We start from the raw sequence: 14,516 nt of genomic DNA, 5'->3' as shown, positions 1-14,516 counted from the left end.
AGTGCTTCCTATTAAAGCTTTGGTGGGTAGCAAGCGTTCCAGCGACAGTGCGAAATGCTGGTATTTGGCATCATTACTTATGCAGGGATGTTGATGTGTGGTGGGCCGTCATGTTTGGAACTGTAGAACGTTCGGTGATGCACCTTCACTCTGCTGCTAAGAGAGTGGCCAGTGTCACAATCTGCGCTGTGGTCGGTGCGGGCGTGAAGAACACTGGGCAGATCGTGCCTCCTTGTGATGACTAGGTCTAGTTGGTGTCAATGTCCAGACCTTGGGAGATGCCATGATACCTTGTGGCAACGTCTGCCCTGGAAGAAGGTGTTGGTAATACAGAGTTCATTCAGGGCACAGATCTCAAGAAGACATCATCTGTTATTGTTGATCTTGCCCACCCAATGACGACCGAGGCACATTGGCCATGAATCACTGTTTACCCCAACGCCTGCATTGAAATCACCCAGGATGATTAGCCTCTCGTCATTTAGGATGTTCCTCAGAACGCCACCTCGGGAGTCTTAGAAATGCTCTTTATCTGAGATGCTGGCCTTCAGAGTTGGTGCGTAGACGCATATGATGTTGACTGTGCCTCCATCAGATGATAACCACAGGGACATGAAGCACTCGAGGTTGCTATTGGTGGCTCAATTGACTGTGTCAGCCAGTTACTCACTGCGAAGCCTACACCATGCTCATGGTGATCAGCACTCTTTCCATGCCAGTAGAAGGTGTAATTAACCTCTTGAATAGAGCCTGTGTCGGCTAATCTGGTTTCTCGTGGAGCAGCAATTTTGACACCAAGCTTGTGTAGCTCACGGTCAAGCAGGGCTGTCTTGCGTCCACTAGCTGTGCAGTCTGGGTCATTCATTCCAGGACACATAGTCCTCACATGCCAGTTTCCAAGCTGAAAGGTTACCTTTCTTTGTTTGCTGTGTAGCCTAGGCCTGGTTTTAGGAGGTGCAGACTTGCCTAACATCTATACCCCCCTCTCGACCTCGTAGGCTGGTATCCAGAGGAATAACGAAAGCCAATATGTCTGGGGCCTATTCAGTTGCAGGAGTTTCTGGAAGATGCTAAATTGAGGGCAACACCCATCGCCAAATGGGACTCCATTCCGGATTTTGTTGGGTTTACTCCCTTAGCTATTAGCTCTTGATGCTCAAATTGTTAATGTTGAAGGGACCGACCAGCACTGAATTTATCCCAGTTAATGTTAGGGTAGTTGAAATCCCCTTCCCCTGCAGTTTGTCTCTACACTTCTTGGCAGTTTGCCTACATATTTGCTCTTCTATCTCCCTCTGTTTCAGGTTCTATTGTATATCGCAGCAGTGTCCCAGTATATGGTATACTCCCAGCCCCCCATATGGCCTCATTTGATGCTCATTGTAGCATATTATCCCTCTTCACAGCTGTGATTGTTTCTTTGACCAATACTGTAACCCCCCCTTTCCTTATTTATCCCCCTCTCCATCCCATCTGAAAACCCTGTAACCAGGAATGTTGAGCTGCCATTCCTGCCTTACTTTAAGCTGCATTTCAATAATAGCTGTGATATGATACTTCAAAGAGTCAGGGATACTGGCACCAGCAGTGGGGCGGGATGGAACAGAAGATGCTGTATAATTAATATGCAGCAGTATTTACAATAGGTGAAGAAGTCAGCATGCCAGACATCCCAAGGAAACTATTATTGAATCAGTGACAGGGACTCGAGGCTTACAAGGGAAATTAGAGATAGCATCAGATCCAAGGAAGAGGCATATAGATTTGCCAGAAAAAACAACAGACCTGAGGATTGGGAGCAGTTTAAAATTCAGCAAAGGAGGACCAAGGGATTGATTAAGAAGGGGAAAATAGAGTATGAAAGCAAGCTTGCGGGGAACATAAAAACTGACTGTAAAAGTTTCTATAGGTATGTGAAGAGAAAAAGATAGGTGAAGACAAATGTAGGTCCCTTACAGTCAGAAACAGGGGAACTTATTATGGGGAACAAAGAAATGGCTGACCAACTAAATGCATACTTTGGTTCTGTCTTCACAAAGGAGGACACAAATATCATACTGGAAATGTTGGGGAACACAGGGCTTAGTGAGAGGGAGGAACTGAAGGAAATCAGTATCAGTAGAGAAATGGTGTTGGGGAAATTGATGGGATTGAAGGCCGATAAATCCCTAGGGCCTGATGGTCTGCATCCCAGAGTACTTAAGGAAGTGGCCCTAGAAATAGTGGATGCATTGCTTGTCATCTACCAAGATTCTATAGACTCTGGAACAGTTCCTACAGATTGGCGGGTAGCTAATGTAACCCCACTATTTAAAAAGGGAGGTAGAGAGAAAGCAGGGAATTGTAGACCAGTCAGCCTGACGCCGGTAGTGGGGAAAATTCTAGAGTCCATTATCAAAGATTTTATAGCAGAGCACTTAGAGAACAGTGGTAGACAAATCTACTAGAATTCTTCGAGGATGTAACTAGTAGAGTTGATGAGGGGGAGCCAATGGATGTGGTTTATTTGGACTTTCAGAAGACTTTCAACAAAGTCCCACATAAGAGATTAGCATGTAAAATTAAAGCGCATGGGATTGGAAGTAATGTATTGCGATGGATAGAAAATTGGTTGGCAGACAGGAAACAAAGAATAGGGATAAATGTGTCTCTTTCCGAATGGCAGGCAGTGACTAGTGGGGTACCGCAGGGATCAGTGCTAGGACCCCAGCTATTCACAATATACATTAATGATTTAGATGAGGGAACTAAATGTAATATTTCCAGATTTTCAGATGAGACAAAACTGGGTTGGAGGGTGAGTTGTGAGGAGGATGCAGAGAGGCTTCAGGGTGATTTGGACAAGTTGAGTGAGTGGGCAAATACATGGCAAATGCAGTATAATGTGGATAAATGTGAGGTGATCCACTTTGGTAGCAAAAACAGGAAGGCAGATTATTATCTGAATGGCTATAAACTGAGAGAGGGGAATATGCAGCAAGACCTGGGTGTTCTCGTTCACCAGTCGCTGAAGGTAAGCATGCAGGTGCAACAGGCGGTAAAAAAGGCAAATGGTATGTTGGCCTTCATAGTGAGAGGATTCGAGTACAGGAGCAGGGATGTCTTGCTGCAATTATACAGGGCCTTGGTGAGGCCACACCTGGATTATTGTGTGCAGTTTTGGTCTCCTTATCTGAGGAAGGATGTTCTTGCTTTAGAGGGAGTGCAGCGAAGGTTTATCAGACTGATTCCTGGGATGGCGGGACTGACGTATGAGGAGAGATTGAATTGGTTAGGATTATATTCGCTGGAGTTCAGAAGAGTGAGGGGGGATCTCATAGAAATCTATGCAATTCTAACAGGACTTGACAGGGTAGATGCAGGAAGGATGTTCCCGATGGTGGAGGAGTCCAGAACCAGGGGTCAGAGTCTCAGGATATGGGGTAAACCTTTCAGGACTGAGATGAGCAGAAATTTCTTCACCCAGAGAATGGTGAACCTGTGGAATTCGCGACCACAGAAAGCAGGTGGAGCCAAAACATTGTATGTTTTCAAGAAGGAGTTAGATATAGCTCTTGGGTTTAAAGGGATCAAAGGATGTGGGGGGAAAGCGGGAACAGGCTACTGAGTTGGATGATCAGCCATGATCATAATGAATGGCGGAGCAGGCTCGAAGGGCCGAATGGCCTACTCCTGCTCCTATTTTCTCTGTATGTTTCAACAAAATTAACATAAGCAAAATAACAATAATGGAGAAATTAATGGCACTGAAGAGCAACAAATCCCAGGATCGGATGGTTTCCATCCCAGGGTTTTAAAAGAAGTAGGTCAGAACAGGTGCCCTAACTAGAATCTTCCAAAAAAGTTCTCTCGATTTGGGAACCATTCCTTTCGATTGAAAAATTGCACATGTCACTCTGCCGTTTAAGAAAGGTGACAGCGGGAAACCAGGGAATTATTGACCAGTTAGTCAGAAAATTACTGGAGTCTATAATTAAGTTTGATTGACTGACTACCTTGAACATTTTCAGCTAATTAGGGAGAGCCAGCATGGGTTTGTAAAGGGTAGATAGATAATGCCTGATGAATCTGGTAGAATTTTTTAATGAGGTGACTAAAGTAGTGGACAAGGGAATGTCGATGGATGTTATTTCTATGGACTTCCAGAAGGCATTTGATAAAGTCCCCATAAGAGAGTGTTGGGCAAAGTTGAAACTCATGGAATTGAAGGCAAATTATTGACCTTGGAAAATTGGCTGAGCAGAAGGAGAAAGAGTAGGGATAATTGTCAGATACATGTATTGGCAGGATATGCCTAGTGGTGCGTGCAATGATCTGTGTTGGGCTTCAATATTCACTGAGTTCATTAACAACTTAGACAATGGGATAGAAAGCCACCTATCCAAATTTACCAGTGGCACAAAGATAGTCGGCATTGTAAGCAATGTCACAAGAAGAATAAAATTACAAAGCAATATTAATAGATTAAGTGAATGGGCTAAACCGTGGCAAATAGATTTCAATGTAGGAGAATGTGAGGTCATGCACTTTGGACCTAAAAAGGACTGAACAGGATATTTTCTAAATGGTGAAAAACTAGAAACATTGGAGGTCCAGGTATATAGATCGTTAAAATGTCATGAGCAGGTGCAAAAAATAATCAAAAAGGCTAATGGCCTTTATATTTGGAGGGATAGATACAAGGGGGTAGAAGTCGTGCTTTAGCTCTACAAAGCCCTGGTTAGACCACACTTGGAGCACTTTGAGCAGTTCTAAGCACCACATCTTAGGAATGTTATATTGGCCTTGGAGGGAGTGCAGTGTAGATTTTCTAGAATGATTCCAGGACTCCAAGAGTTAAGCTAGAAGGAGAAGTTAAACAAAGTAGGGCTGTATTCCCTGGAATTTAGAAGGTTGAGGGGATTTGATTGAATTTTTCAAGATCTTCAGGGAAACAGATAGAGTAAATAGAGAGAAACTATTTTTGCTAGTTGAGGAATCTAGGGCTAGGGGAAATCATCAAAAATTTACAGCCAGATCTTTCAGGGGTGAAATTAGGAAAAACTTCTTCATGCAAAGAGTGATGGAAGTTTGGAACTCTCTTCCACAAACAGCAATGGATGCTAGATCAATTGTTAATTTTAAAACTGAGATTGGTAGAGCTTTGTTCGCTAAAGGTATTAAAGGATATGGGACAAAGGTGAATATATGGAGATTACTCACAGATCAGCCATGATCACACTGAGTGAGAGAACAGGTCTGTGGAGTTAAATGGCCTCGTCCTGTTCCTATGTTCCTATTGACCTGTGTCACTACTTTTAGTGATCTGTACCCCAGATCCCTTTGCTCCACCAGCCCGTTTAGAAATTTACTTTCAAAGGAGTATGTGGCTTCCTTATTCTTCCTATCAAAATGCACCACCTCGCACTTATCTATATTAAAATTCATTTACATATTAGACAAACATTCTTCAAGTTTATTGGTCTTGGAATTTGTTTCCTTTTTCGGCAGTATTAACAATGCCGCCCCCGCAATTTGGTGTCACTTGCAAATTTTGAAATTGTACTTCCGATTTCCAAGTCCTAATCATTAATGTAAATGGCAAACAGTGTGCTTCCCGCACCGATCCTTGTGTAACACCATTTCCCACCTTTTCCCAGTTTTAATAGTGGCGCTTAACATCTACAACCTGTTTTCTGTTTTGTAGCCAACTTGCTACTTGTCCCCTATCTCCACATGCTCTGGACTTTAGTTATGAGTCTACGATGTGGTACCTTATTGATAGCTTTTTGAAAAATCCAAATATATTACATCGATTACATTACCTTTGTCTACTCTTTCTGTTACTTCCAAGAATCCAGTCAGCTTGATCAACCATGAGCTTCTGTTTTGGATTCCATGCTGGCTACTCTTTGTCATATTTTCCATTTCTCGATCTCTTTTACATCTGAGTAAAGATGTCATTATCTTTCCTACCAGCAGTGTTAAGTTAATTAGTCTATATTTCCTGGCCTTGTTCCATCTCTCATTTTAAATATAGGAATCACTTTAGCTGGCAGCCAGCCCCCTGGCACTATTGCCTTTTCTAAACGCTTTAAGAAATACTGAATATTACCACTGCCATCTCATCATCAATTTATTTTAATATGTGCAGATCCAATCCATGTTTGCAACCTCTGGTTCCGCTGACTATAAAGAAACCCTGTGTGATGTAAAGTTGCAGCTCCCTGGCCATCCAGGATGCAGTGTTAAAAATGCATTTTACTCAGTTACAGACATGAATGTTGTCTAATAGGCCAACAAGAGGCAAACAATGAGAGAGAGGGGGGAAAAGTGAGGCTGCTGAATACAGGAGCCAACTAAAAACCAATCCATTCCAAGGCTAAACCACAACACTGAGTCATTAAAGTGGCTAACTTCCCTCTGATAAATAACTCAGGCTAAGAGCGGTGTTCAGACAGGATGGACTTGGTTTGACTTGTGGTGACATCTGCCACTGTTTTATGTTTTATTCTGGAATCAGTGACTTTGTCCATTTGTTTTTTTGTTTCCTTTATAGAAATATATTGACAATGAAATGAACAGTCCACTTTATCTCAGTCATGTGCGGGTTTTATTCATATCTGTTTTACCTGATACTGTGACCTTTGCTAAGACTTAATGCTCAGAGTCACGTTTCCCATTCAGAACCAATGGAGTGTATGTGTGGGAAAGGATAGGAAATGGATCTCTGATTCTGAAACAGCTTCAGTAGCTTATCTCATTAATTTAACAAATATATTGAATGGGTATGTCACTGCACTCTTCAGCTCCTTTCTGAACTTGGTCTGAGTCACTGCATAAATACAGGTATTGGTGCAGGAGCTGAGGAGCTGAAGCATTGCTCCTGAAGAAGCCACAATATAGGCTGGATCATTTGCAGTGTAGTATTTAATGTTGCTAATTCGCTGATACATATAAAACGCCACATCTGTCATCCACAGCAGTATAAAGCTGCCCGATATGGTGAAGAGTAAAATCATTGACTTCCTTCGGCTCTCCATCTCTGGATCCTTGTTATTTTCTTCATTGCTGTGGCTCCGGAGACCCCTGCGAATTCTACTGGCCTGTAAAATGTATCTGACGGTAAATGAATTGAGCAGCAAAATCAGAACAAAGGGAACACAAGGAACCAAAATGCGGTGAAACAGCTCGAACATGGTCCAAGAAGGGGAAATGTACAAGTTTAGTGCAGTGCTGCATCGCCAAGATATGTTATTAATAACAAAACGAGGTTCATACCTAAAGTACCAGGGGACACACTCGAAACAGCCCAACACAGTCACTGTGCTGATAACCACAGCTGCCGTTCTTTCAGTGCAATATTTGTTTTTCAGACTTTGCCAGCATATAATTACAAACCGATCAAAGGTGAATGCGACCGTTAACCATACAGAAACAGTCGTGGCTCCATAACGCAGGAATTCATTGAGGCAACAAACAGGAGTGGAATCCAGAAAAGAACTGGAATAATAGTAACAGATCCTAAACAATATCACATCGGAGATAACGACCAGGAGGTCTGCTACTGCCATTCCCACCAGGTAGTGAGTGATGCATTTGGAGAGATCACACTTTCCTCGGCACAAGATTACAATCGCCACCGTGTTAGCTGTAAGGAAAAATGCAATGAAACTATCCGAAAATAAAACAAAAGTGTTAATGATGTATTTCTCTGACAGTTGAAGTGTATTATATCCAGCAAAAGAAACTTGTCCCTCTATCTAGAATCATTATTTCATAGAATGAAATAACACAGGAGGCAATTTAGCCCCTCATGCCTCTACTGGCTCTTTGAAAGAGTTCCAATTAGTGCCACTGTCCAGCTTTTTCCCCATAGCCCTGTGCATTCTTTACTTCAAGTATTTATCCAATTCCCTTTTCAAAATTATTATTGTCTCTGCTTCCATCACCCTTTCAGGTGGTGGATTCCAGATCATAACGACAGGTCAACACAATCATTAACATTTGTGCCACACAAGTACCAGGCAATGATCATTTCCAACAAAAGAAAATCTCCCCTTGATATTCAACAGCATTACCATTGCTAAATCCCCACCATCAACATCTTGGGGTTACCATTGACCAGAAACTTAACTGGACCAGCCACAGAAATCCAAGAGCATGTCAGAGGCTGGGTATTTGCACCTCCTGAGTCCCAAAAGCCTGCCAACCATCTACAAGGCACAAGTCAGGAGTGTGATTGAATACTTCCATGTGACTGGATGAGTGCAACTCCAACAACACTCAAGAAATTTGACACCATCCAGGCCAAAACAGCCCACTGATTGGGACCCCAATCGCCAACTTAAGCATTCACCACTATTGCACAGTGGTAGCTGTGTGTACCATCTACAAGATGCAGTGCAGCAACTCGCTAAGGCTCCTACGATAGCACCTTCCAAACCGCAACCTCTACCACCTAGAACAAGGGCAGCAGACACATGGAAACACCACTATTCTCAAGTTCCCATCTGAGTCATACACCATCCTGACTTTCACTGTCACTGGGTCTCCCTTTCTAACAGCACAGTGGGTGAACTGACACCACAAGGACCGTAACAGTTCAAGAAGGCGGCTCACCATCACTTTCTCAAGGGCAATTAGGACTGGGCAATAAATGCTGGCCTTGTCAGTGACGCCCACACCCCATAAGTGAATAATTTAAAAAACTCACTGCATAAGAAATTTTCTCATTTTGCCAATTACTTAATCTGCCAATTACTTTAAATCTGTGTCCTCGGTTACTGACCCTCTTGTCATTGGAAACAGTTTCTCCTTATTTATCTATCAAAACCCTTCATGATTTTGAATACCTCTATTAAATTCCTGCGTTAAAGAGAACACTTCCAGCTTATTTAGTCTCTCCAACTGAAGGCCCTCCCCGTTACCATTCTCCTAAATCTCCTCAACGCCCTCTCTGAAGCCTTGACATCCTTCTTAAAGTTTGTTGCCCAGAATTGGATACAGTACACTAGCAGGAGCTTAACTAGTGTTTTCTAAAGGTTTAGGATGGCACCCTTACAAATACAAAGTACTCATTCAGTACTTCAACCATGTCCTTTACCTCCCTTCCTTTGCCAACCCTTTTACTCTTTACATGCTTGTAAGATGTTAGACTGTACCTTTTTCTATATCACGAGCTATTTTTTCTCATATTCTCTGCCCGTGGGTTCCCTTTATCAGTTCTCCTCTACATTTCTGTATTCTGCTTGATTCTCAGCTGTATATTGATCCTGGTATTTATCAATAGCTTTCCTTTTCTGTTTCATTTTAATGCCAGGGAACTCTAACTTTGGGAGTCCTTCCTTCCCCCTCAGAGGAATGTGTTTACTTTGTACTCGAACCCTTGAAGGCCTCCCTGTGTTCAGTGAGTTTACCTGCCAATCATAGTTTCCAATCCACCCCGACCAGATCCCCTTTCAACTCTCAGCAATGAACCCTCCTCCAGGTGACTTCTCAGCAATGAGAGTTAGTCATCCCGATTAGTGTTGTAGGGCTGAGCTATTTCTGCAGCACCTCGGGACGCAAGTAAATATTATTTGAAAGCACTTAGAGAAAAAAAAGGTATCATGGCTTTAAACATTGAATTGTTTCATTATATCTTATCATTTGCATACAGTGAAACCCAAACAGTGTGGAGGCTCATTGCCTCCAATCCGGAGTCAACTGCGGGCCGCTGAATTACAAATATGTATGAAATATTGATCAGATTCTGTCCATACCAAGCTATTTCAACTATGCACAATTCCCCACACTCAGTGCAAAGGAAATCAGGGATAAACCTTCACTAGATGCCTGTATTTGTACACACATGTACAATCTAGATCAAAGTTTATCAGCTGATCCGAGAAAAAAAATAAAGTTCCCACCTAGTAACGTGGCACCTGTCAGAAATCCAACGATATTTCACCGTCAGAGTGAAGGATCGGTGAAAAAGCGAGGGATACACGGTGCTGAATAGACGGCAGAACTGGCTAAAATAGCTTTACAATCGTATGGTATCGCTTACCGAGAACACCCAGCACTGCAATAACCGCGTAGTAAATGAATTCGACTTGGAGAATTATGAATTGTTGATACATTCTATGTGAGAAAGGATGCTGGTGCCTGTGACCTGTTGTTCTCCAATGGGCTTCTTTATACAGTGAGGTACCCCACTCCGCTGAGACTGGAAAGGTTGCATCATCCGCCCTGTATGTTTATGGAACAGAATATTCCTGAATGCACAAGATACATGGGGACTCGCCAATTAACAAGGCATCGATAGGAGGTCCCAAGGTATTCACTGTGCTCCGAAGGGCGTGCTGAGTTCAGGCAGCGAAAGCAACCTGTTTGATTCTGAGAGTAGGATTTCTTTATTAAACGTGGGATCGTCCCTTATTGACTCATGCAGCCGAATCTATTTGAATGTATTCGTTATGTCTGAACTGCAGTTGCTAAGATTGTCATTACAACCATTTACAACCAGACCGTTCTGTTTCCTGTTAACATCTTCGCAGTGGTAACTTCTCCATGTTCTGAAGGCAGTTTTAATCTGTTGCATTCGCTTTACAGCTATTCTCTTCGAGGATTTATCCAATTCCCCTTGGAAAGTTACTATTGAAACTGCTCCACCGCCCTTTCAGGCTGCATAAAAACATTCTGTCCCTCTGATTCTTTTGCCAATTACCTTAAATCTGTGCCTTCTGGTTACTGATCCTTGTTGAAATCTCTTCATTTACTCCATTAAAACAATTCCTACATTTCTATGATTCTTTTCCTTTCTCTGATCTAAGGAGAACAATTTCAGCTTCTCTAATCTCTCCATGTTCCTGAAGTCCCTCAAACCACTTACAATTGGTTTTATTCTTTCATGGGATGTCAGTGACGCTGGCAAGGCCAGCATTTGTTGCACATTCCTAATTGCTCTTGAGAAGGTGATGGTAAGCTACCTTCTTGAACTGTTGCAGTCTGTGTGGTGCAGGTGCTGTTAGGAAGGGAGTTGCTGGTTTTTGACCTAGCGACAGTGAAAGAATGGCAGTGATATATTTCCAAGTCAGGATAGTGTGTGACTTGGAGGGGAACTTGCAGATAGCAGTGTTCCCATGCATCTGTTGCCCCTTTTCTTCTAGATGGTAGAGGTTGCCAGTTTGGAAGGTGGTTTTGAAGGAGCCTTGGTGAGTTGCTGCAGTGCATCTTGTAGATGGTACACACTGCTGCCACTGCGTCGGTGGTGGAGGGAGAAAATGTTTAAGGTGGTGGATGGGGTGCCAAACAAGTGGGCTGCTTTGTCCTGGATGGTGCCGCGCTTCTTGAGTGTTGTTGGAGCTGCACTCATCCATGCAAGTGGAGAGTATTCCATCAGACTCCTGACTTGTACCTTGTAGATAGTGGACAGGCTTTGGGGAGTCAGGAGGTGAGGTACTCACCACAGAATTCTCAGCCTCTGACCTGCTCTTGTAGCCATAATAATTATATGGCTGGTCCAGTTAAGGTTCTGGTCAATGGTAACCCACAGGATGTTGATAGTGGGGGATTCAGCGATGGTGATGCCATTGAATGTCAAGGTGAGATGGTTAGATTTTCTCTTGTTGCAGATGGTCAGTGCCTGGCACTAGTGTGGCATGAATGTTACTTGTTACTTACCGGCCCAAGCCAGACTGTCGTCCAGGTCTTGCTGCCTGCGGGCACAGATTACTGTGTTCATTACTATCTGAGAAGTCTCAAATGGTAATGAACACAGTGCAATCATCAGCAAACAACCCCACTTCTAGCCTTATGATTGAAGGAAGGTCATTGATGAAACAGCTGAAGATGATTGGGCCTCGGACCTTGGACCCTGAGAAACTCCTGCAGTGATGTCCTCCAACAGCCACAATCATCTTCCTTTGTGCCAGGTATGACTAACCATTGGAGAGCTTTGCCCCTGATTCCCATTGACCTCAGTTTTGTTAGGGCTTCTTGATACCACAATCGGTCAAATGCTGCCTTGCTGTCAAGGCCAGACACTCTCACCTCTGGAATTCTGTTCTTTTGTCCATGTTTGGACCAAGGCTGTAATGAGGCCCTGGCGGAACCCAAACTGAGTGTCATTGAGCAGGTCATTGCTGAGTAAGTGCTGCTTGACAGCACTGTCAATGACACCTACCATCACTTTGCTAATGATTGACAGTACACTGAATGGCTGGATTAGATTTGTCCTACTTTTTTGTGGACAGGACATACCTAAACAATTTTCCATATTGTTGGGTAGATTGTTGGGTGTTGTAGCTGTACTGGCACAGCTTGGCCAGGGGCACGGCCAGTTCTGGAGAATAAGTTTTCATTACTACAGCTGGGATGTTGTTAGGGCCCATAGCCTTTACTGTATCCAATGTTTTCAACTGTTTCTTGACATCACGCGGAGTGAATCGAATTGGCTTAAGACTGGCATCTGTGATACTGGGGACCTCAGGAGGAGGCCGAGATGGATCATCCACTTGACACTTCTGGTTGAAGATGGTTGCAAATGCTTCAGCCTTGTCTTTTACACTGATGTGTTAGAACAAAGAACAAAGAAAATTACAGCACAGGAACAGGCCCTTCTGCCCTGCAAGCCTGCGCCGATCCAGATCCTCTATCTAAACCTGTCGCCTATTTTCTAAGGGTCTGTATCTCTTTGCTTCCTACCCATTCATGTATCTGTCTAGATACATCTTAAAAGACGCTATCGTGCCCGCGTCTACCACCTCCACTGGCAACGCGTTCCAGGCACTCACCACCCTCTGCGTAAAGAACTTTCCACGCATATCCCCCCTAAACTTTTCCCCTCGCACTTTGAACTCGTGACCCCTAGTAATTGAATCCCCCACTCTGGGAAAAAGCTTCTTGCTATCCACCCTGTCTATACCTCTCATGATTTTGTACGCCTCAATCAGGTCCCCCCTCAACCTCCGTCTTTCTAATGAAAAGAATCCTAATCTACTCAACCTCCCGTCATAGCTAGCGCCCTCCATACCAGGCAACATCCTGGTGAACCGCTTCTGCACTCTCTCCAAAGCATCTACATCCTTTTGGTAATGTGGCGACCAGAACTGCACGCAGTATTCCAAATGTGGCCGAACCGAAGTCTTATACAACTGTAACATGACCTGCCAACTCTTGTACTCAATACCCCGTCCGATGAAGGAAAGCATGCCGTATGCCTTCTTGACCACTCTATTGACCTGCGTTGCCACCTTCAGGGAACAATGGACCTGAACACCCAAATCTCTCTGTACATCAATTTTCCCCAGGACTTTTCCATTTATTGTATAGTTCACTCTTGAATTGGATCTTCCAAAATGCATCACCTCGCATTTGCCCTGATTGAACTCCATCTGCCATTTCTCTGCCCAACTCTCCAATCTATCTATATTCTGCTGTATTCTCTGACAGTCCCCTTCACTATATGCTACTCCACCAATCTTAGTGTCATCTGCAAACTTGCTAATCAGACCACCTATACTTTCCTCCAAATCATTTATGTATATCACAAACAACAGTGGTCCCAGCACGGATCCCTGTGGAGCACCACTGATCACACGTCTCCATTTTGAGAAACTCCTTTCCACTGCTACTCTCTGTCTCCTGTTGCCCAGCCAGTTCTTTATCCATCTAGCTAGTACACCCTGGACCCCATGCGACTTCACTTTCTCCATCAACCTACCATGGGGAACCTTATCAAACGCCTTACTGAAGTCCATGTATATGACATCTACAGCCCTTCCCTCATCAATCAACTTTGTCACTTCCTCAAAGAATTCTATTAAGTTGGTAAGACATGACCTTCCCTGCATAAAACCATGTTGCCTATCACTGATAAGCCCATTTTCTTCCAAATGGGAATAGATCCTATCCCGCAGTATCTTCTCCAGCAGCTTCCCTCCCACTGACGTCAGGCTCACCGGTCTATAATTACCTGGATTATCCCTGCTACCCTTCTTAAGCAAGGGGACAACATTAGCAATTCTCCAGTCCTCCGGGACCTCACCCGTGTTTAAGGATGCTGCAAAGATATCTGTTAAGGCCCCAGCTATTTCCTCTCTCGCTTCCCACAGTAACCTGGGATAGATCCCATCCGGACCTGGGGACTTGTCCACCTTAATGCCTTTTAGAATACCCAACACTTCCTCCCTCCTTATGCCGACTTGACCGAGAGTAATCAAACATCTATCCCTAACCTCAACATCCGTCATGTCCCTCTCCTCAGTGAATACCGATGCAAAGTACTCGTTTAGAATCTCACCCATTTTCTCTGACTCCACGCATAACTTTCCTCCTTTGTCCTTGAGTGGGCCAATCCTTTCTCTAGTTACCCTCTTACTCCTTATATATGAATAAAAGGCTTTGGGATTTTCCTTAACCCTGTTTGCTAAAGATATTTCATGACCCCTTTTAGCCCTCTTAATTCCTCGTTTCAGATTGGTCCTACATTCCCGATATTCTTCCAAAGCTTCGTCTTTTTTCTTGTTGAGCTTGTTGAGCTCCCCCGTCAT

At 43.6% G+C, this 14,516-nt stretch overlaps 2 protein-coding genes across 3 annotated transcripts in view; one reads left to right on the top strand and one right to left on the bottom strand.

Annotated features, from left to right (window-relative positions):
* Nucleotides 1–7,674, top strand: part of LOC137353250 (zinc finger protein 566-like) — a 21,850-nt gene extending 14,176 nt beyond the window's left edge. The window contains exon 5 of one of the 2 annotated variants that reach the window (XR_010969823.1): nt 6,963–7,674. The gene's annotated coding sequence lies outside the window, so the exon portion shown is untranslated. Of the gene's footprint in view, nt 1–6,538; nt 6,827–6,962 lie in introns of those variants that run through there. The other variant, XR_010969824.1, reaches the window with a different exon arrangement.
* Nucleotides 6,735–14,516, bottom strand: LOC137353527 (probable G-protein coupled receptor 139). Its single transcript, XM_068019898.1, has 2 exons — nt 14,453–14,516; nt 6,735–7,630 (listed from the first exon to the last, which is right to left on the bottom strand). Exons 1-2 carry the CDS (start codon nt 14,514–14,516, stop codon nt 6,735–6,737), a joined length of 960 nt encoding a protein of 319 aa, XP_067875999.1.

The sequence above is a fragment of the Heterodontus francisci genome, chromosome 41 (genome assembly GCF_036365525.1).
Source record: "Heterodontus francisci isolate sHetFra1 chromosome 41, sHetFra1.hap1, whole genome shotgun sequence".
In the NCBI taxonomy this organism is placed as follows: domain Eukaryota; kingdom Metazoa; phylum Chordata; class Chondrichthyes; order Heterodontiformes; family Heterodontidae; genus Heterodontus; species Heterodontus francisci.
The sequence above is the reverse complement of the archived record's forward strand: the minus strand, read 5'-3'. Positions and strand labels throughout refer to the sequence as shown.

Bases quoted from the DNA above. Each gene is read 5' to 3' on its own strand.
- LOC137353527 (XM_068019898.1), bottom strand. From the start codon at position 14,516: ATGACGGGGGAGCTCAACAAGCTCAACAAGAAAAAAGACGAAGCTTTG. The intron at 7,631-14,452 runs GTAGGACCAATC...TTTTCCTTACAG, and splicing joins TTTGGAAGAATATCGGGAAT to CTAACACGGTGGCGATTGTA.